Source organism: Amblyraja radiata, chromosome 10 (assembly GCF_010909765.2).
Source record: "Amblyraja radiata isolate CabotCenter1 chromosome 10, sAmbRad1.1.pri, whole genome shotgun sequence".
Classification (NCBI taxonomy): Eukaryota; Metazoa; Chordata; class Chondrichthyes; order Rajiformes; family Rajidae; genus Amblyraja; species Amblyraja radiata.
Window position 1 is genome coordinate 57,270,969 of NC_045965.1, and position 21,606 is coordinate 57,292,574.

At 42.0% G+C, this 21,606-nt stretch overlaps 1 protein-coding gene across 1 annotated transcript in view; it reads left to right on the top strand.

Annotated features, from left to right (window-relative positions):
* Window positions 1–1,126: 1,126 nt before the first annotated feature.
* dipk1a (divergent protein kinase domain 1A) overlaps window positions 1,127–21,606 on the top strand; it is a 29,236-nt gene continuing 8,756 nt past the window's right edge. Inside the window, exons 1-3 of the mRNA XM_033028938.1 lie at window positions 1,127–1,457; window positions 16,933–17,067; window positions 21,087–21,194. Of these exons, the coding sequence (XP_032884829.1) occupies window positions 1,392–1,457; window positions 16,933–17,067; window positions 21,087–21,194 (309 nt within the window). The 5' untranslated portion in view covers window positions 1,127–1,391. The remainder of the gene's footprint in view (window positions 1,458–16,932; window positions 17,068–21,086; window positions 21,195–21,606) is intronic.

Genomic DNA, 21,606 nt, shown 5'->3' on the forward strand with positions numbered 1-21,606 from the left:
CCCTCACGGCGCTTCCCCCACACATGTCCCTCCTTTGTTCACCACCTCCTCTCCTCCCTCACACCTGTCCCTCCTTTGTTCTCGGCGGCGAGTCCGTCCTAGACCGCCGGCACCACGTCCTCTGTCTGATACATTGTTAAAATATTCCGCTAAATTAGCAATCTCTGCAGGTTCGTTTATTCCCCTCTGCCTGAGATGGCAGTCTGAAACAGACCCTTCAGCCCAAGTCACCCATTGCCAACCAAGTTGTCTACATGTCCTACTACCCTGTACTTAGCCCATAATATCCCTACAAAACTTTCTTATCCAGTTAAAGTAAATATTTTCCTTTTACATCGGTGGCTTGGACAATAGTATAGATATATATGCACAAAATCCTGCTTCCCCACCCACAAAGTTAATGCTTACTGTGTGCTAGTTGGATTCTGTGGACTGAAAAGCCTGGAAGAAGGATGTATAATTGAGAAGGGTCTTGACCCGAAACGTCATCTATTCCTTTTCTCCAGAGAAGGTGTCTGACCCGCTGAGTTCAACATTCTGTGTCTATCTTCGGTTTAAACCCAGCATCTGCAGTTCCTTCCTATGTATAATTATAACAGGGCAGGCTTTATCTCCAGAAATAACCTGGGGTTCTCTGTTAAATCCCTAATGATTTTCAGAAATTGCTTGATACTTCGGGCAAATGCAAGAAATCCCTGTTATGGCGATCTGTTTCTCAATGAAGAAAACGACTCGACCCGAAACGTTGCCTATTTCCTTCGCTCCATAGATGCTGCCTCACCCGCTGAGTTTCTCCAGCACTTTTGTCTACCTTCGATTTTCCAGCATCTGCAGTTCTTTCTTAAACTATTTCTCAATCAACATCACTGAGATAATCTGATTTTTTAAAATCACATGGCTGTTTGATGACGCTAAAGTTGTCTGCTGTACATTATAATACAGGCTTCACTTCACCAAAGTACTTAATCTATTAAAACATTGGTTGTACGAACCAAGCCTCTGCGTTAACAATCCACGTTCGCCTTTTTTTTTGTTGCAAAATCTTGTTGTTGGTGAGGTAAAGGGAGGGGGAGGTGGAGTGAAGGAAGAGGGGGAATAGCGTCGGCCAACTGTGGCCCCTTGGCCGCGTTTATAAAAGCAGCTGGGCGGGAGTGCGCCTTTAAGCGCGGAGCAGCCGGGATGGCTTGGGAGCAGCGGATGACAGCTCGCCACTGAAACTGGCGAAAGAGGCAGATGGAGCTCGCCACGGGCACGCCGGGCGCCGCTGGCGATTCGCGCCGGCTGCATTTACGCGGCTGCGAGCCATTGGAGGGCGAGTGAGCGATTTCGGAGGAGGGCGAAGAGGGACGGTGCGATAAGCGGGCGGCTGAAGTGGATGCGCTTCCATTGCCATGGCGAGGGGGCTGCTTCCCTGGGCCTCCCTGAGGAAGATCTGCGGCAGTCACTACTACATCCAGGTAGGACGCGCAGGCTGGTTTGTTTTAATCAATTGCAGCAATGTTTATAAACTGCCGGGCGATGGGGGGGGTTGCATTTGGGGAGGGACGGCCCTGCGAATATCCGGAGGGGGTTTTGGGGAGGTGACTCGGGCTGAGGGACCTGGACATCTCCCGGCGGTTTTCGTTTGAAGAAAACGGTCGCCCGCCGCGCGGTGGGGCCGGCGTCACGTGATGCGGCCGAGGTCCGCGCGCCCGGGACAGCTGCAAACCCACCCCTCCCCCTCCTCTGTCCACCTTCTCTCACACACGCAGCCTTTGTGAACGCCGGTGTATTCTGCATGCACCCTTTATTGTATGCATGCACCCTTTATTGTATGCATGCACGCAGCCTGTACATGTACACTGCACCCTCCCGGGCATTTTGTGAGCTGTATTCCGGGCATTTTGTGTGCGCGCAATACACCGCCGAGTCGATATCTGAAGTGCTGGCCATCTTTGACATTAAATGGTCTGTTCTCTTGAGCATTTTGTGTGTTTTTTTTAAATGGATCAAAATTAAATAAAACAGCCATCCGGACAGTGTTTATCTTCACTAAAAGTATGCAATAATGTAAGCAAGGGAAATCCTCTGCACCAGAAAACAAAATACTTGACAAGATGTGGAATTGCATCGGAAATGCTAACGGTGACTAAGCCTCTTGAAACACAAAATACGTTTAGGAGAATAAGGTGATCGTGTAAAAAATCTAGCCAGTTTATTTTGCTTAAAGCCGTATTCTCTTGGGGAATTTATGTTGCACTCGGGGTTAGTTATGTTTTGGAATTAAGCGATTACTTAATTTATATGTATTTTTTAAAAGCCCGATTTCTCCCTCCCTTAACCCCCTGAATTTCACTAATCCGTGGGCGTCATGTCATAATTTTAACATTGTGCTGTTCTGGTGTGTTAAGAAGATTCTAAAAAAGGGTCCGTTTATATTCAGATTCTCGTATTTAAGGAATTAATTTACGGACCAAATGAGGGGTTAGCACCCTAATCACCCGAAGAATAGACCAGACCCAATGAGGTCAACCAGTTAGATAGACTAAGGTTTGAACCTGGCTTCTTGTTAGGCTGTTCTCATGTTCTGTATTCTCGGGTCAGCATTCTCAGGTCGTCATTGATTAAGACGTGGAATTATTCAAACCAAGGGGGACCCAGCTTTAATACCCACTAGGGATTGAGGCAAAAATGCTGCAAGTAACCTGAAGGATCCTTATAGCATGAATTTCTAAACTCCATTGCTGATTAATTTGATCCTGCCCCCTTCCACGTGGAAATATATATTTATGTGTGTCGGAACGAACTGCAGATGCTGGTTTAAATCGAAGGTAGGCACAAAATGCTGGAATGACTCTGTGGGACAGGCAACATCTCTGGAGAGAAAGAATGGGTGACGTTTCGGGTCGAGACCCTTCTTCAGACTATCGTAGGAAGAAGGGTCTTGACCCAAAACGTCACCCATTTCTTCTCTCCAGAGATGCTGCCTGAGTTACTCCAGCATTTTGTGTCTACAATATATATTTATGTGTTAGGCGAAGAGAGAATTGAGATGTTCCACTCCAACCTGAAGTGCATAGACGAGCAATATTCAGTTAGATTGGCACACAGATAAAATATTTATTGGAAGATAATGGTACCAATTACATTTCAAGAAGAGAGTGGAAAATATTGATAGGAAAATGAATATACTTTTAATAGAAATGCATTAATTGTTTTTTCCTTGTTTTACTCAACATCTCCTGGGACATAAAATAATAAGCAGTTTGAATCCATCATTTACTGCTTATTTCCACATGGTTGAATTCCCTGTGGTTTTTCTCTTCTCCCCACACACACACTTTCTCTTTGCTGCAGTAATGCGTATCTTTATTCATTGTTCTTGTGCACTTGTCTTTTTTGTTTTAGTTGGTGAAAATGACATCTCATAATGCTTGACTAATCTTCTGGAATTGCTTGACTAAACTTCTGGATTTTTTTGAGGATGTAACAAGTAAAATGGATAAGGGAGAGCCAGTGGATGTAGTGTATCTAGACTTTCAGAAAGCCTTTGATAAGGTCCCACACAGGAGATTAGTGGGCAAAACTATAGCACATGGTATTGACATGGATAGAAAGTTGGTTGGCAGACAGGAATCTAAGAGTAGGAATTAATGGAGGTAGACAAAAATGCTGGAGTAACTCAGCGGGTGAGGCAGCAGCTATGGAGCGAAGGAAATAGGCAACGTTTCTGATCAAAACCATTATCCCTTTCAGAGTGGCAGGTAGTGAGTAGTGGGGTACTGCAAGGCATGGTGCTGGGACTGCAGCTATTTACAATATATATTAATGATTTAGTTGAAGGAATTAAAAGTAACAGCAAATTTGCAGATGACACAAAGCTGGATGACAGTGAACTGTGAAGAAGATGCTAGGAGGATGCAGGGTGACTTGGATAGGTTGGGTGAGTGGGCAGATGCAGTTTAATGTGGATAAATGTGAGGTTATCCACTTTGTTGGCAAAAACAAGAAGGCAGATTATTATCTGAATGGTGTCAGATTACGAAAAGGGGTAGTACAACGTGACCTGGGTGTACATCACTCACTGAAAGTAAGCATGCAGATACAGCAGGCTGTGACGAAAGCTAATGGGATGTTGGCCTTCATAACAAGAGGATTTGACTATAGGTGCAAGGAGGTCCTTCTGCAGTTGTACAGGGCCCTGGTGAGACCACATCTGGAGTATTATGTGCAGTTTAGGTCTCCTAATTTGAGGAAGGACATTCTTGCTATTGAGGGAGTGCAGCATAGGCTCATGAGGTTATTTCCCGGGATGATGGGACTGTCATATGATGAAAGAATGGAACGACTGGGCTTGTGTTCACTGGAATTTAGGATGAGAGGGAATCTTGTAGACACATATAAAATTATTAAGGGATTGGACACGCTAAATGCAGGAAACATGTTCCTGATGTTGGGGGAGTCCAGAATCAGGGGCCACAGTTTAAGAATAAGGGGTAGGCCATTTAGAACTGTGATGAGGAAAAACATTTTCACTCAGTATTGTGAATTTGTGGAATTCTCTGCCTCAGAAGGCAGTGGAGGTCGATTCTCTGGATGCATTCAAAAGAGAATTAGATAGAGCGCTTAGGGCTAGCGGAATCGAGGGAAATGGGAAGAAGGCAGGTAGAGGTACTTCACATTTCAGAGTGATCCCTGCATAGTGAGCATTTTTGTTCAGAGCGATTAGTGCTCTTGATGTAGCCCTATCAGATTGGGTGAATTTACCACAGCTTAAAACTTCACACTTAATTAGGCTTGACAGGGGTGCTGCTTAGGCAAAGCTTCTGTAGACGTCAATCGCTAGACATATATTTTGACACTCCAGAGGGTACATTGACAGAATTAAACTGATGAAATCTTGCAGTATTTCTCAGTTGATATCTCGTTCAAGTACAGATCCGGTGGGCGGCGCGACTCTCGTCAGCAGCGGCCTCTGCAGTCCGTCTGCGATTTTATTATTTTATGTCTATGTTTTTATGTAGTTTTTGTTATTTTTGGTTGGGGTATGTGTGTGGGTGGTGTGGGGGTAACTTTTAAATCTCTCCCTGCACGGGAGACCCGACCTTTTCTTTGTCGGGTCTCCGTTGTCGTTGGGGCTGCAACGAGGAGCGGACTCCAACAGGAAGACCGGGGGCTGTGGTGCCGACTACTCACCTCACCGTCGCGGAGCTGGCCGAGTCCAGAGCGGGTGGAGCTGTGGTGGACGCTGCTGCGGCCCGACCTCTGGAGATTCGGTGGCTGCAACTGCGGGTCTGGCGGACAGTGACACCGGGAGCCCGCGGGTCCCTGGAGGGAGACCGCTTTTCGGGGCTTCCGCAATGGCGACTTCTCCCGCCCGAGTTGCGGGGTTGAAGAGCTCCTGGAGCGGGGCCTTACATCACCGCCCCGCGTGGCTTGGAATGGTTGCGGGACTGCGAGCGCCCGCCGGGGGCTCTAACATCAAGAACCCGGTGTGCGACCTTGCATCACCCGGCGTGGCTTTAATGGCCACGGGACAATCGCCATCGCCCGCCGGGGGCTTTGACTTTGACTTTGACTCTGACATCGGGGGGGGGGGGGGGGGGAGTGCCGGGGAGAGATAAGTTTTTTGGCCTTCCATCACAGCAATGTGATGGATGTTTATGTAAATTATGTTGTGTCTTGGGTCTATTTGTTTGTAATGTATGGCTGCAGAAACGGCATTTCGTTTGGACCTCAAGGGGTCCAAATGACAATAAATTGAATTGTATTGTATTGTATTGTATTGAAATTGTTTTCTGTTTTACATGAAATTTTCTATCTCCTGCAAACTGAAGTCAATTTTGTGTTTTTCCATGTTCCCAATGCAGGTCTAATCTGTAATGAGACCTTGTTTCTTGCTATTGAGGGAGTGCAGCGTAGGTTTACAAGGTTAATTTTCGGGATGGCAGGACTGTCATATGCTGAGAGAATGGAGCAGCAGGGCTTGTACACTCTGGAGTTTAGAAGGATGAGAGGGAATCTCATTGAAACATATAAGATTGTGAAGGGTTTGGACATGCTAGAGGCAGGAAACATGTTCCCGATGTTGGGGGAGTCCAGAACCAGGGGCCACTGTTTAAGAATAAGGAATAAGCCATTTAGAACGGAGACGAGGAAACACTTTTTCTCACAGAGAGTGGTGAGTCTGTGGAATTCTCTGCCTCGGAGGGCGGTGGAGGCGGGTTCTCTGGATGCTTTCAAGAGAGAGCTAGATTGGGCTTTTAAAAATAACGGAGTGAGGGGATATGGGGAGAAGGCAGGAACGGGGTACTGATTGGGGATGATCAGCCATGATCACATTGAATGGCGGTGCTGGCTCGAAGGGCCGAATGGCCTACTCCTGCACCTATTGTCTATTGTCTATTGTTATATCGTCTTCCTTAATGCTTCAGTGACATTCAGTTGGAGCAGGTTCAGATTTTGAATACTGAATCAGAGGGCGAAATATTCCTTAAATGCCGAGCAGTTCAGTCATTGTTTACTCTGAGCTTTGTGCGAACAAGTAATTTCATTGCACTCTGGTGTAATAACACAGTGAGTGACAATACGACAATAAATTGATCTGATCTGTGAGCATGTATCAGCATACAATAGACAATAGGTGCAGGAGTAGGCAATTTGGCCCTTCGAGCCAGCACTGCCATTCACTGTGATCATAGTTGATCATCCACAATCAGTACCCTGTTCCTGCCTTCTCACCATATCCCCTGACTCTGCTATCTTTAAGAGCTCTACCTCTTGAAAGCATCCGGAGAATTGGCCTCCACTGCCTTCTGAGGCAGAGAATTCCACAGATTCACAATTCTCTGGATGAAAAGTTTTCCGCATCTCTGTTCTAACCTTCTTACGTATGGCGTGCACAGCCTAAAGTTGTAGGTCAACTTATTCTATTTGATCTATTTGTTTGTGCATGTTGGGTTGATTGCATTAGTCAAAACAGGGTGGACCACGTGAAGGTTGCAATCTCCCACCCCTCCCTTCTAAGTGACCTACCCATACTATCTACTAGTTTTTATTTCCTTAAATTAAGATTGATTTGAGAAGTATAATTTGTCACATGTACCAACGGAACAATGAAATTCTTATTTGCTGTAGTTTAACAGGCTCATCAATGCATAAGTCGCAGATAATATATAACAATGAAGAATACAATTAATGAATAACCATTAACACTAGGTAAACATAATCGTGCAAAAACGGAAGTCCATAGTGCAACGATAGAAGACAATAGTTGCTGAGCTAGTGTGTGGTGTTCAAGAGCAGGATAGTTGCTGGAAATAAGCTGTTCTTGAACTTGGTGGTCAGTTTTCGAACATGTACCTTCTTTCTTATGGTAGGAGCAAAATTAGAGTGTGGCCCGGGTGGTGTGGGTTTTTGATATTGGCGGCTTCTATTATCTGTTCGATGGTGGGGGGGCTGTCCACCACTGTGGTGTCTTCTTTGTTCTTGGGCATTCGAGTTGCCAACCCAAGCCTAGATACAATCAATAAGTATGCTCTTGACTGTCAAATCAATACATGGATAGTGAAACTAGAGGAGAGACTGTAATAGATCTTGAAGGGAGGGGGTGGGGACAAGCCTGGCCAGGTGACTGGTATTTCAGTGGATGGTATTTTGGAAACTGTGATTCCAACCCCATAAGTTTAATATCCTTCTAAATAGAAGAAGTATGGACATTGGGAGAAAGGATAAATTGGAAGAGGATAAACGACAACATTTATTTGGCAGGAGCTAGAAAATTAGATGAATTTGGAGCAGCTGCTATTGGGTACAGTGTCGCAGTGGTAGTGTTGCAGCCTTGTAGCGCCAAAGACCCAGATTTAATTCTGTCTACGAGTGCTGTCTGTATGGAGTTTGTACATTCTTGATCAGCCATGATCATATTGAATGGCAGTGCAGGCTCGAAGGGCCGAATGGCCTACTCCTGCACCTATTTTCTATGTTTCTATGTTCTCCCTGTGACCCCTTGGGTTTTCTCCGGGTGCTCCGCTTTCCTCCCACAATCGTGCAGGCTGGTTCAACACATGATAGTTGGTGGGAAGGTAACTGTTCCTGAACCAAGTATGTGTGGGACTTAATGTTTCTGTACTTCTTGCCTGATGGTAGCAGCGAGTAGTGTGCAAGACCTGGATGGTGGGGATCCTTTAAGGTAGAATGCACCTTATGCCTCCAATGATGGGAAGGGCTGTGCCAATGATGAACAGGACTGAGTCCACCACTAGCTGCATCCTTTTGCGTTCTTGTACATTGGATATGCCACGCAGTGCATCTGTAGAAATTTTGGAGCATTCAGTGACGTGCCAAATCTTATCAAACTCCCAAGAATGTAGAGGTGATGACGCACCTTCCTCATAATTACATCTCTGTGCCGGACCCAGAACAGATGTTAACGCCTAGGAATTTGAAGCTGCTAATTCTCTCTGTCACTGACCAATCGAAGAGGGCAAGTTTAAATGAGATGTATGTGGAAATCTTTTTTACACAGAGGCCATAAGGTGTAGCAGGTGGTTGGAATGTGCTGCTAGGAATGGTGATGGAAGCAGATACGATAGTGGCATTTGTGAGGCTTTCAGATAGATACGTGAAGATGCTGGAAATGGACGTACGTGGAACACATGCAGGCAAAAAGGAATTGTATAATTTGTCTCATGTTCAACATGGGCTGAAGGACCTGTTTCTGTGCTGTACTGTTCGACCTATTTATCTATCTAACTGATCCCTATTAAATCAGCTAAGTATGCATTATTTGTGTCCCCAGATTTTTTTAATTATTATGCTTCTTATGAAACACTTCTACAAACCACTACCATGTATTTCATCCAAGTATCTGGGAATAAAACTGGATGGATCGGCAGACAAAATAGGGGGATCCTTTTATGGTGATCTTGTTTTTAAAGCAGTTGTCCTATTTTGGGCTGCGCAGTATAATTTGACCACCATTGATAAAATTTGTGTTACGAGTTAACCATATAACCATATAACAATTACAGCACGGAAACATCTCGGCCCTACAAGTCCGTGCCGAACACTTATTTTCCCCTAGTCCCATCTACCTGCACTCAGACCATAACCCTCCATTCCTTTCCCATCCATATACCTATCCAATTTATTTTTAAATTATAAAATCGAACCTGCCTCCACCACTTCCACTGGAAGCTCATTCCACACAGCTACCACTCTCTGAGTAAAGAAGTTCCCCCCTCATGTTACCCCTAAACTTCTGTCCCTTAATTCTGAAGTCATGTCCTCTTGTTTGAAGCTTCCCTACTCTCAATGGGGAAAAGCTTATCCACGTCAACTCTGTCTATCCCTCTCATCATTTTAAAGACCTCTATCAAGTCCCCCCTTAACCTTCTGCGCTCCAAAGAATAAACACCTGACTTATTCAACCTTTCTCTGTAACTTAGTTGCTGAAACCCAGGCAACATTCTAGTAAATCTCCTCTGTACTATCTCTATTTTGTTGACATCCTTCCTATAATTGGGCGACCAAAATTGTACACCATACTCCAGAATTGGTCTCACCAATGCCTTGTACAATTTTAACATTACATCCCAACTTCTATACTCAATGCTCTGATTTATAAAGGCTAGCATTCCAAAAGCTTTCTTTACCACCCTATCTACATGAGATTCCACCTTCAGGGAACTGATCCCTCTGTTCAACTGCATTCCTCAATTCGCTACCGAGTTCACATCAATATCTATTCAATTAGATGACCCAGATGAAATAGTGTCTTCTTACTCGACCTATATATCAATTGAATCATCCTGGTGTTCCTTTAAGCTTCATTGCTTTGGTGTGTGTGTTAGTTACTTTAGTAATGATGCAAGTATCAAGAATTTAGCCAGCATCAGTCAATAGTGCTTTTACCTTTTGCTTTGGATCTTTATTGCATCGATATTTAAGACTGCTTTATAACAGTGAACAGCTACAAGTAAAATGTTCATTTTAAAATCCATGATCAGAAAGAGAATGGCACTTGACTTGAAATTAAAAAATAATTGAACAGCAGACATAAACTGAAATCTTCTGCTTTTTACAATCACTTTACATCATACAGAAACTCTGCTGTGTACATGACTTTGATTATATTTATCTTTCCTGTTATCTGACTTAACAATGACTATTATTTAGCTATGAAATGTACTGGAAGTGTCCATGGCACATATTCTCTCTAAATAATTCCTTAAATATATTTATATTCCACCAATGATGTGGACGTTGTCCAAGAAAATTTTACATCAGTTCACAGTCGCCCAGTAATAGCAATGTTATTTTCAGTGTATAATTTCTCTAAAAATATAAGACGTCGCCTTTGGACGACAGGAGACCCAGAGAATGCTCACTCTATCTTAACAACAAATATAATTTGCCCAACAGATTAGGTGAAACTTGAGCACCTGAAAATGGCTTGAGTGTACTGTGGTGTCTTGTGATGCAGTTGCCTTAGTAGCAATTTCTTTAACAATATAAACAAGCTACTCAACCATGCAACAATTTGCATACTCTTCTGGAAATACAAGATTGTTAATTTTGTTTCAGAGAATGCCAGGCTTCTACATAGGCTCACAATGAAAATCCTGTGTACCCTGGCATGTTACATGCCCTGATGTGTTTTGTTGAACTTCCTTTTAAAGCAAATGACCATGTTCAAATATAGTCCTATAGATGTGAAACATTAAACGTCCTTTTTTCTAGAGATGCTGCTTGATGAGTATTTACAGTAGTTAATGATGATTAGATCTAAATTAAGCATAAATCTACCATTTACATTCCTCTTGTAATAAAAGCATAAAAATGATCCAAGTGCCCGTAGCTGCCTCTTCGCTGTTGGGTCTATCAGCCACATTCAACATTCATTGGTTATGTCTGTGAGTTAGCAATACTCGCAAGTAAGAATTTCAAGAGTTCTGCAAGTAAGAAGTTCTGTTTCCGGACATATAATAATAAAACACTCTTGAACAACTAACTGATTGTTGACCAGGAGGAGAAAGCTGGGAATTCATGAACTTTTCTTCATTGATGGGACACTGGTAGAGAGTCAACAGGTTCAAGTTCCTGGGCGTGCATACTGTATCTCTGAAGATCTGTCTTGGATCCAGCGTGTCGATGCAATCGCAAAGAAAGCTTATCGATGCCTCTACTTTGCAGATTGAGAGGATGCAATATGTTTTATATACTGAACCTCTTCAGGTGTATGGTGGAGAGCATACTTACTGGTTGCATCACAAATTGGTTCAGCAACGCGTAACACCCAGCAATGAAGGAGGCTGCATAAAGTTGTAGATGTTTTTCAGTACTTCACAGGTATTCATTTCACCACTTTTGAAGGGATTGATGGGAGGTGCTGCCTCAAAAAGGCAACTAACATTATCAAAGACCACATCAACCGGGCCATATTCTCATCTGGCTTCTACTGCTGGGCAGAAGGTACAGGAGTCTGAAAATTGAGACCTCAAGATTCATGAATAGCTTCTTACCACCAATGATTAGGCCCTTGAACACTGCACACTTGAACCACTTCCTCTGCAACTATGGTCTTTGTTTTGGTTGCACTACGGACTTTGGATTTGCACTATTATGGTCTGGTTACCTAGTATTATTAATTTATTGTATTAGTGATTATTGTATATTTGTTCTGTGATTTCAGGTTCATGGGCCTGTAAAACCTGCAGCAAGTAGGAATTTCATCGTTCCATTGCCTGTACATATTACAATTAAACCATTAACTGAGAGAAGCTTGTTTTAAATGCAGATGCTGGCTGGAGACTAGAGTTTTGATGTGGGGTCTCCACCTGAAACATTGACAAATCCTTTCCCAACCCCCCCTCCCCCCCCACACAGATGCTGCTCAACCTCCTGAGATCCTCCAGCTGTTTTTTTGTTTTTGCTTCAGATGAAAACATTGAGTCCTGGAAAGGCAAGTTAATGATTGGCACATCTGGCAGCATATATGCAATTTTGATGTCTGTAAATTGACCCCAGTATCTGTTACCAATTGCCATAAATACTTCATACCCAAGTGATTAATAGTTGATGAAATACTTTGGAACTTTGCGAGGGTGTGTAAGGTATATGTTTTCTGGTGCAGAATAATCTACCAATAAATTTGATTCGGTAAGGTAAAGCTCCTCCTCTGTTGTAGGAAGTGGCATTATTGGGGAGAAAATTTTTTTTTTCATGGAACATCTGAGCAAAAGGAGTCCTGACTAATCAGACAATTTCTGAAACCAAAGGAGGCCAGATAATCTATCCTGATTGTGTCTATCAAAAGAAAACCATCTAACTCCAGCCAATTTCCAACACCAAGTCCAAAGCCCTGCATGTAATAGCTGTGTAAATACAGTCAGTTTAAAACGTTGCTGTCCTCGACAGTTTGTACAGAGGATCCGGTCTCCACCTCCTACTGGGAAAGGGTGAATACATTGGGCAAAAAAAAGACACAGTGCTGGAGTAACTCGACAGGTCAGGCAGCACCTTTTGAAGAACTTGGTTAGTTTAGTTTAGACATACTAGTTTAGTTTAGACATACTTCGGTCCACCGGGTCTGCGCCGACCAGCGATCTCCGCACATTAACACCATCCTACACCCACTAGGGACAAAACCTGTACGTCTTTGGAGTGTGGGAGGAAACCGAAGATCTCGGAGAAAACCCATGCAGGTCACGGGGAGAAAGTACAAACTCCGTACAGACAGCACCCGTAGTCTTGATTGTACCCGGGTCGCCTAAGTGGGACAGGCCCATAAGGCAGCAACTCTACCGCTGTGCCACCGTGATGTTTTGGGTTGGGACTTTTTAGAGTCAGGACCCTTCAGATTTAGATATTAGGCATTTGCCTTTAACTAAAGGATTGCAATACATCTGCTGCTGCTTTGAATCTTGTCCTTGCTTGTCTGGTGTAATTTATGATGGAGAAGCAGTATTGTAATCTGGAAAAATACTAGAACAACACACTTTCATAAATGAGCTGGGTTGAAACTAAGTAATAAAAGGTGGCGCGAGAGGGACAAAAAAATATTTTAAGATTATTTGTTATCATTTAATTGATAATGAATTTATCCAGACGATGTTATACTTGTTTTGATGAAGCTTGACATGTGCTTTCAATAATGCAGCCATTTCCCTTTATAAAGATATGAGATTACTGGATTATTTTAAAAGGCATCGCCATGTTCTGGGACTTTCAGTATGAGAAGTGCAAGATCCAAAGCAATAATAAAACCTGCCAGTAAGATTTTTTTCTGTTATTACTGTAAGGATTTTTGTGCTGTTAGTGTTCTAGATTAAGTTGAAGTTGAAAGTGAGTTAAATCCTCCTGTGGGAATAATAATGGGTCAACTGAGAAACTTCTGAATGAAGGCACTTCAAGATTCAGTAAAGAAAAATAAGAATGGATACGTGTTTTGAAGTTTTGCTTAATTGGCAATTACGCTGGAGGGATTGGATGATTATTTTAGTGTCCATAATTACACTTGATCTTTAAGCGACAATGTTGTGACTGTGACTTGAGTCATTGGAGACTGAAGCTGGTAGAAATAAAAGGTCTTTATTTATCACAAGCAAATCTTCTGGAGAATCTGTTCTCCTTGCCTGGCACTCAACAGCACATTGTTTTGTACTTTTAAAATAACAAATAACAATAAATGATTAGCAACAGTTTGAATATCTATAATTGCATACTTTAACATTTTGAGCGCAGGCAGGTGATTTTTGCAGGATTGCACATTTACAATGGATTCAAGTCCTAAATGAAAGAACTCCTTTTTGTATTTGAATACCAGTGGCTGTTCAGAGGGATTCTGAACACAAAACACCAGACTACCAAATAAACTATTTTTGTTACCGTGTTGAGGGAATTATACAAACAACCAGAATATAAAGCGAGGGTGTGGCAATATTAAAGGGCAATTTAATGTTCTAAACCACGTATTAAGGACGTGGAGTATGTCTATGGAGATGGGAGACGGCCACTTAATGCCTCCCCTGATCTCATCATGAGGGTAACAATAAGGGCCAATTAATATGAACATGCTTTTAATTTTTTTCCCTCTGTTGTTACAATGGTACAGAATCGGAATATCCGACAAGGTCTTTATTTATGCTTCTCATGAGTCAGAGGATTAGGAATAGCAGTTAGGACATTACATTACAGTTGTATAAGATGTTGGTCAGCCCATGCTTCGAGTATGGCGCACTGTTATGGGCACACTGCTGGAGGAAATCACTAGGCTGGAAAGAGTGCAAAGAAGTGTTACAGGAATGTTACAGGACTCAAGTGATTAAGTTACAGGGAGAGGTTGGGCCCTTTATACCCTGGAGCACAGGAGAATGAAAGGTAACCTCGTGGGGATGTACACAATCATGAAGAGCATAGCTAAGCCACATGCAATCTTTTTCGCAGGGAAGAGGAATCCAAGTAATGGGCACTGGTTTGAGATGAGACAGATAACATTTAAAAATCACCCGAGGGACAACTTCTTCACACCTAGAGTGCATATAGTGCGAGAGTTAGATAGAGCTCTAGGGGCTAGTGTAATCAAGGGATATGGGGAGAAGGCAGGCATGGGTCATTGATTGGGGGCGATCAGCCATGATCACAATGAATGGCGGTTCTGGCTCGAAGGGCCGAATGGCCTCCTCCTGCACCTATTTTCTATGTTTCTATATATGGAACAAACTGCCAGATAAAAATGGTTGTGGCAGGTACAGTAACATTTTAAAAGGTGTTTGGACAGGTACATGATAGAAATGATTTAGAGGGATAGGACCTAACGTGGGCAAATGGGTGTACCTTAGAAGGGCATTGTGGTGGTGTGGATGCGTTGTTTCCATGCTGCAAACTTTTGACTCTAATTCTCTAAATTTGATTTGTTGCTGACTACTACTTACTGGCCTATCAATGTAATGATTTGATCATGTTTAAACTGACATCTATGCAATACTTTATAACATTTGCAATGTTTGGAGTGGTTGCAGGATATAATGTATCTGTGAAAGTTATCTCAGTGGTGAGAACTTTGCGGCTAGATCGCGTCTTTAGCTTAATCATTGCATTGAAAATCACTTTAAAATTTTAAAATAAAACTTGTGAGCTTCTCGAGACTTGTTATTTTTTTCTAATTTTTCTGAACTTTGCACAAGTAACAGAGTTGAAATGGGAATGTCTCAGTGGACATTCACTCTGATTGTTTGCCCACAACTGTCACTGGAAGAACAGGTCTACAGTTTGCTGTTTTCTAGCATACCTAGCCAAGTGTCATCAAGAAAACATGAATTACCGGTACACACTCCTCAGTTAATTAATTGAAACATATTTTAAATAGCTGAGGCCCAAACATTGATCATTCTGTCTTTTCTGTGCTAATTCCCTCCCTTATGTTCATTACTTTAGCCATCGAACTGACATCACCTAAAATGTTGGGTAGACAAAAATGCTGGAGAAACTCAGCGGGTGAGGCAGCATCTATGGAGCAAAGGAATAGGTGACGTTTCGGGTCGAGACCCTTCTTCAGACTGATGGGGGGCGGGAAGAAGAAAGGAAGAGGCGGAGACAGTGAGTTGTGGGAGAGCTGGGAAGGGGAGGGGAAGGAGGGAGAAAGCAAGGACTACCTGAAATTGGAGAAGTCAATGTTCATACTGCTGGGGTGTAAACTACCTAAGTGAAATATGAGGTGCTGCTCCTACAATTTGCAGTGGGACTAACTCTGGCCATGGAGGAGGCCCAGGACAGGGAGGGGAATGGGAGGGGGAGTTAAAGTGCTGAGCCACCGGGAAAGAATTTTCAGGTTGGTTAAAGCGAACTGAGCGGAGGTGTTGGGCGAAGCAATCGCCAAGCCTGCGCTTGGTCTCACCGATGTAGAGCAGTTGACACCTAGAACAGCAGATGCAATAGATGAGGTTGGAGGAGGTACAGGTGAACCTCTGCCTCGCCTGGAAAAACTGCTTGGGTCCTTGGATGGAGAGGGAAGGTAAAGCGACAAGTGTAGCATTTCGTGCAGTTGCAAGGGAAAGTACCGGGGAGGGGGTGGTTTGGGTGGGAAGGGACGAATTGACCAAGGAGTTACGGAGGGAGCGGTCTCTGTGGAAAGTCGAAAGGGGAGGAGATGAGAAGATGTGGCCAGTGGTGGGATTCCGTTGGAGGTGGTGAAAATGCTGGAGGATTATCTGTTGTATGTGACAGCTGGTAGGGTGGAAGGTGAGGACAAAGGCGACTCTGTCCTTGTTACAAGTGGGGGGATGGGGAGTGAGACCGGAGCAACGGGATATAGAGGAGACCCTGGTGAGAGCCTCAGATATAGTCGAAGATATCCTAAAGAATGAGGACATCTCCGATGCCCTGGTTTGGAACACCTCATCCTGGGTGCAAATGCAGCGTAGACGGAGGAATTGGGAGTAGGGGATAGAGTCCTTACAGGAAGCAAGGTGGGAAAAAATGTAGTCCAGATAGCCATGGGAGTCAGTGGGTTTGTAGTAGATGTCAGTCAGTAGTCTGTTACCTGCGATCTAGATAGTGAGGTCTAGAAATGGTAGGGAGATGTCGGAAATGGTCCAGGTGAATTTGATTTAATCTAAAATGTTGGCATTGTGTCTGGCTCATTCACGTCTTGTTGGTACTTTACAGTTTCCTAATTATTTCTGTAAAAAGACTGCTTTTATCCTTCCACCTAGAACTCTTGTATCCTAAATCTTACGCCCACCTCTATTCATTGTAAATCACGTAACCATTGTCATTAACATTTACTCTGGCACATCTCTTCGTCTCCGTCAAAAAAATGGGGTGAGACTTAAAGTTATTGGAATCTTGCAACTCTTGACGTCATGTTTTTAAAATAAAAATGTTGAAATATTTGGGACAGACAATATGCACTGCAGTGAACAGGTGAAAATGTTCTTTCTGTGTCCACAGGCCCGCTTACCATGTGTACGTGTCAAGTACCTATTTTTCTCGTGGCTTGCAGTTTTTGTTGGGAGTTGGGTGATATATGTGCAATACTCCACTTACACAGAATTGTGCCGAGCTCATGACTGCAAGAAAATAATTGTGAGTAATAATATTTCTGTTCTAATTCTTAATGCGTGTGTGTTTGTGTGCTGTTTGTTTCAGTAAATTGTTAAACAGAAAGTTAATTAATTTTTTGTGCTTTGTCATGGTGTTGTGCTTATGAAATTTAGACTCCTCATTCTGGCATTATTTGCTTGATAACCTGATATCTCGGTTAGGATTTGTACAAATTTGATAGGAATTGTAAGTAGTTGGTGCAAAGATGCGTTTGACGTTTTATCATTGTAAAATAAAAATTCAAGTTCATAGAATTTTACATTTCATTTTGTTTGATTGACCTGGCCTCAAATTAGCATGCAAGTGCTTATTCATTATGCTGTTAATACACATCAATCAAATACATTATTCATAGAGAGGATGCCTCACTCCTTGTGAATAATGTGGGGATGCAAATATAACTCTTAGACAAACTAAGTTCTTAGGGCTAAAGGAATCAAGGGATATGGGGGATTTTGGTTGATCAGCCATGATCATATTGAATGGCGGTGCTGGCTCGCAGGGCCAAATGGCCTAGTCCTGCACCTGTTTTCTATGTTTCTATAAAGTTTCATACTTTGAACAATCAAAATGAGTATTGGAAATAGATGATGTCTACTGTTCAGAACGAATGCTGCGACTAATTTGGAAACACCACTGCTGCAGAATATGGCTGATGGCTATGATGAGGGCAGTTTGACCAATGAAGCAAACCAGCGCTATACTTTTCTGCGTTTTGCAGAATAAGTGATTATATTATTGATATACAGAAAATTCTTACACGGCTAGACAGCGTGCACGCAGGAATAATGCTTTGACTGGATAATGTATTGAGAAACAGAGATCACTGTCTAAAAGTTGGGGGTTAGCCACAAAGGAGTGAGATAAGAAACTTTTTTTACCAGTATATAGTGAAGCTTTGGAATTTTCTACCCATTCGTTGAGTATATATATACATGTGAATTGAAAGCAGAAGTAAACCACTACTTGTATGCAGAAATAAGCTTCCTGTGCCCTAGTTATTCAACTCTGAGTTTCCATCTACCTGTGCAAACCTACTCCTGCCCCATTTTTATCAACTACTTACCACTACCTTAAAAAAAATTCAAAGACAGCTTCCACTGCCCTTTGCGGAAGAACCCCCCAAAGACACATGATTCTTTGAGAAGTAGTGTAAAAAAAATCTCTGTCTTTAACGCATGACATTTTATTTTCACGGTCAGTTTATTGTCACAGGTACCAATTAAGGTACAGTTTTAGCCCATCTTCTAAATTCGCATAGACGCAGAGGCATGCTTTTCATATCCATCCTAAGGCAATCCCTCTAGTCTGTCACTCAGTTAAGACATAGATTGCAAGAATTTTAGATAAGAGAAAGGAGGAATGTTGCCCAGAGCAAGATCAGTCATGACCCTGATAAATGTCAGAACAGCACAAGGGGTCAGATTACTTTTTCCTGCATGTTGATACACAGAAAACAGGAGCAAAATAAAACACCCAGCTCTCCATGCCTCCAACACAATTCAGTATGGTCTTACTTTCTTATCCATCAGCTTTTTACTTCTTCCTCTATCCATTGATCCTTTTGTGATTAAGAAATGCATCTATCAGTTTCTTGAACATATTCAATTCTGTAGTGGAGAATTACACAGGTTCATCACCTTCTGCAAGTTTAGAAATAAGGTACTCCATGCCACAAAATTAACTGCTGGAGGAACACAGCAGGCCGAGCAGCATCAACGGGAGTGAAAGGAGTTGTTGATGTTTTGGGTTGAGATCTGGATGTCGGTTCTCAACCCAAAATATCAACTCTTTTTTTTTTTAATTAAAAAAAAATTGTTTCCCTCCTACAGATTATATTTGTATGACAGACATATTTATCAAAGGGTGGCGGAACTGTAGAGTTGCTGCCTTACAGCGCGAGAGACCCGGCTTCGATCCTGACCTCGGGTGCTGTCTGTACAGAGTTTGTACGTTCTCCCCGTGACCTGCTTGGGTTTTCTCCGAGATCTTTGGTTTCCTCCCATACTCCAAAGACGTACAGATTTGTAGGCTATTTGGCTCGGTATAAATGTAAAACTGTCCTTAGTGTGTGTAGGATAGTGTTAATTTGTGTGGACCACTGGTTGGTGTGGACTCGAAGGGCCTGTTTCCGTCCACTCTGTAACTGTAAAAACTAAAGGTGCTGTTTTATTCGCCGAATTACTCCAGTACGTTATTGCTTCAAATTTCAGTAGCTGCATTCTGTGGTGTCTTTAAAATACTCCACAACATGAGGCCCTGTTGTGTCTTCAAAATATTCCACATCATGAGGCTATGACTCCTTCTGAAAGTGCCAGACACCAGGAATACCTTCTTTGTATCTAATATATGAGACATGAATGAGTACAAGGCAGGTATATTGTGGAAAAATGTGACATCCTCCACTTCAATAGATCAAATAGGAAGGACGATTTTTTTTTAAATGAGGAAAGATTAAAGCTTAATGTTCATATACATGCGGATGTCCTTGTAAATCAGGTTCAGCAAGCAATTAGGAAGGTAAACAGAATGTTGACTTTTGTTGCAAGAGGATTTGAGTATGGAAATAGAACCATCTTACTTCAGATACATAAAGCCTTTGAATACTGTGAATAGTTCTGGTCTCCCTGTGTAAGAAGAGAGATATTTGTGATGGAGGGATTGCAACGTGAATGATTGGAATGTCAAGTTTATTGCCAGGGAGAGATGAAGAAGACAATGTTTGTATTCCAGCTGGAAGAAAAAGAAGTGATCTTGAAATGTACAAAATATTAAGGGGTCTTGCGGCTTGGGTGTCTAGAACTAGCAGTCATTCTCAAAATAAAAGATCAGTAATTAACAAGAAAAAATCTTTTTCACATCAAGGGTATTGAAACTTTGGAAGTGCAATGCTGAGATAAAATACGAGTCGTGATTTTCTTGAGCTCGGCTATGACACAGCCTCTGCAACTAACACTTCCCTAGCACCACATTCCAGACACTTATCACTCTCTATTTTTTTTAAAGTAGACATTTGCCTCATTGATCTATAAATTCAGGTTAGTTTACTAAATCAAACTTCAAAAAAATCTTGTTTGATATCATTATAAAATTAATCTACATTATAGTACCTCACTAAGTGATATGGATTGAACGCAGCACTGATCTGAATAATCGTGTGGCCTTGGTTAACCATTATAAATGAATGGAAGTATGAATGGGAAGTGTTTGAACAGCAAATGGAAAGGTTACCACCGTACCAGAATGAAAATGGTGATGTGTGGCAAAGGAATTGGATTTCTTGGGTATTTGGAAAAAGTTGCACCTATTTTCTAATATTTTTTTTTTTGTCCCAAATTGCTTTACATCCAATTAGATATGTTTATTTAAAATATAGTCACTGTACAAGGGACAGAGTAAATTGGGGGCGTATTGCCAAATTTGAAATTAATATTATATATCTTACAGAAGAGAAACGTTTATAAAAAAAAAAGGGTGACAATGACACAGTTTTTAGAGCTGCTGCCACACAGAACCAGAGACCCAGATTTGATCCCGACCGTGGCCACTGTCGATGTGGAGTTTACACATGCTCCCTGTGACTGCTGGATTTCCTCTGGGTGTTCTGGTTTGATCCTATATCCCAAAGACATGCAGGTTTGGATGATTGCCCCTAGTGTGTAGAGAGTGGATGAGAAAGTGGGATAACATATAAATTCTTTCCTCTAGTTATTGCCCTGGAGAATGATCATGAAGGCCTTTGGGGGTGGGGGGTGAGTGAGTGGAGAGGGAGGAGTTAATAACAACTATATCCAGATGGGCAATAGGGGAATGACCCCCTCCCAAGTTTTTTGGGTTCACATCAAATAGGCCATGACTTCCCTCATTATGTGCACTCAAATATTTATCTGTAAATTTGGGTGAAAATACATTATTTCAATTGTGTAGAAGTGTAAATGTTTTAAGATATTTTAAATTACAATAGTTTTTCTATATTGAGGATCTCTGAATTTTTTTCATAGTGCGATAAATACCAGAAAGGAATTATTGATGGATCGGCTTGTAGCAGTCTGTGTGATAAAGATACACTTTACTTTGGCAAGTGCCTGTCCAATAAACCGAATAATCAGGTAATATCACATAAGAATTTGCCAGCAGAACCATTAACGTATACATGCACTGTATAGTTCTAATATTTGAATGTAATGTGTTTCTTTTGAGTTCTAAGATGTTTTATGCAATGCTATTTTATTGAATCAGGAAATCACAAACATTAGTTTGGCAGCAGCAAGGCTTCACTTTTGTTGCATCCTATAAATCTGACAGTAAATCTATTTTCCAGGATATAAAAAGACTTTTAACCTTATTTTGTCTTTCCATTTGTTCTACATGAATAGAAAACTGTAATTTGCTTGAAAGCTGATTAGAGCAATTCAAATCTTTAAACAATTAATACTTAATTTTGCAATTTATACTTACTATTATAAATCATTTTTATTATCTAGTTAGAGTCATAGTGATAGTGTGGAAACAGGCCCTTCG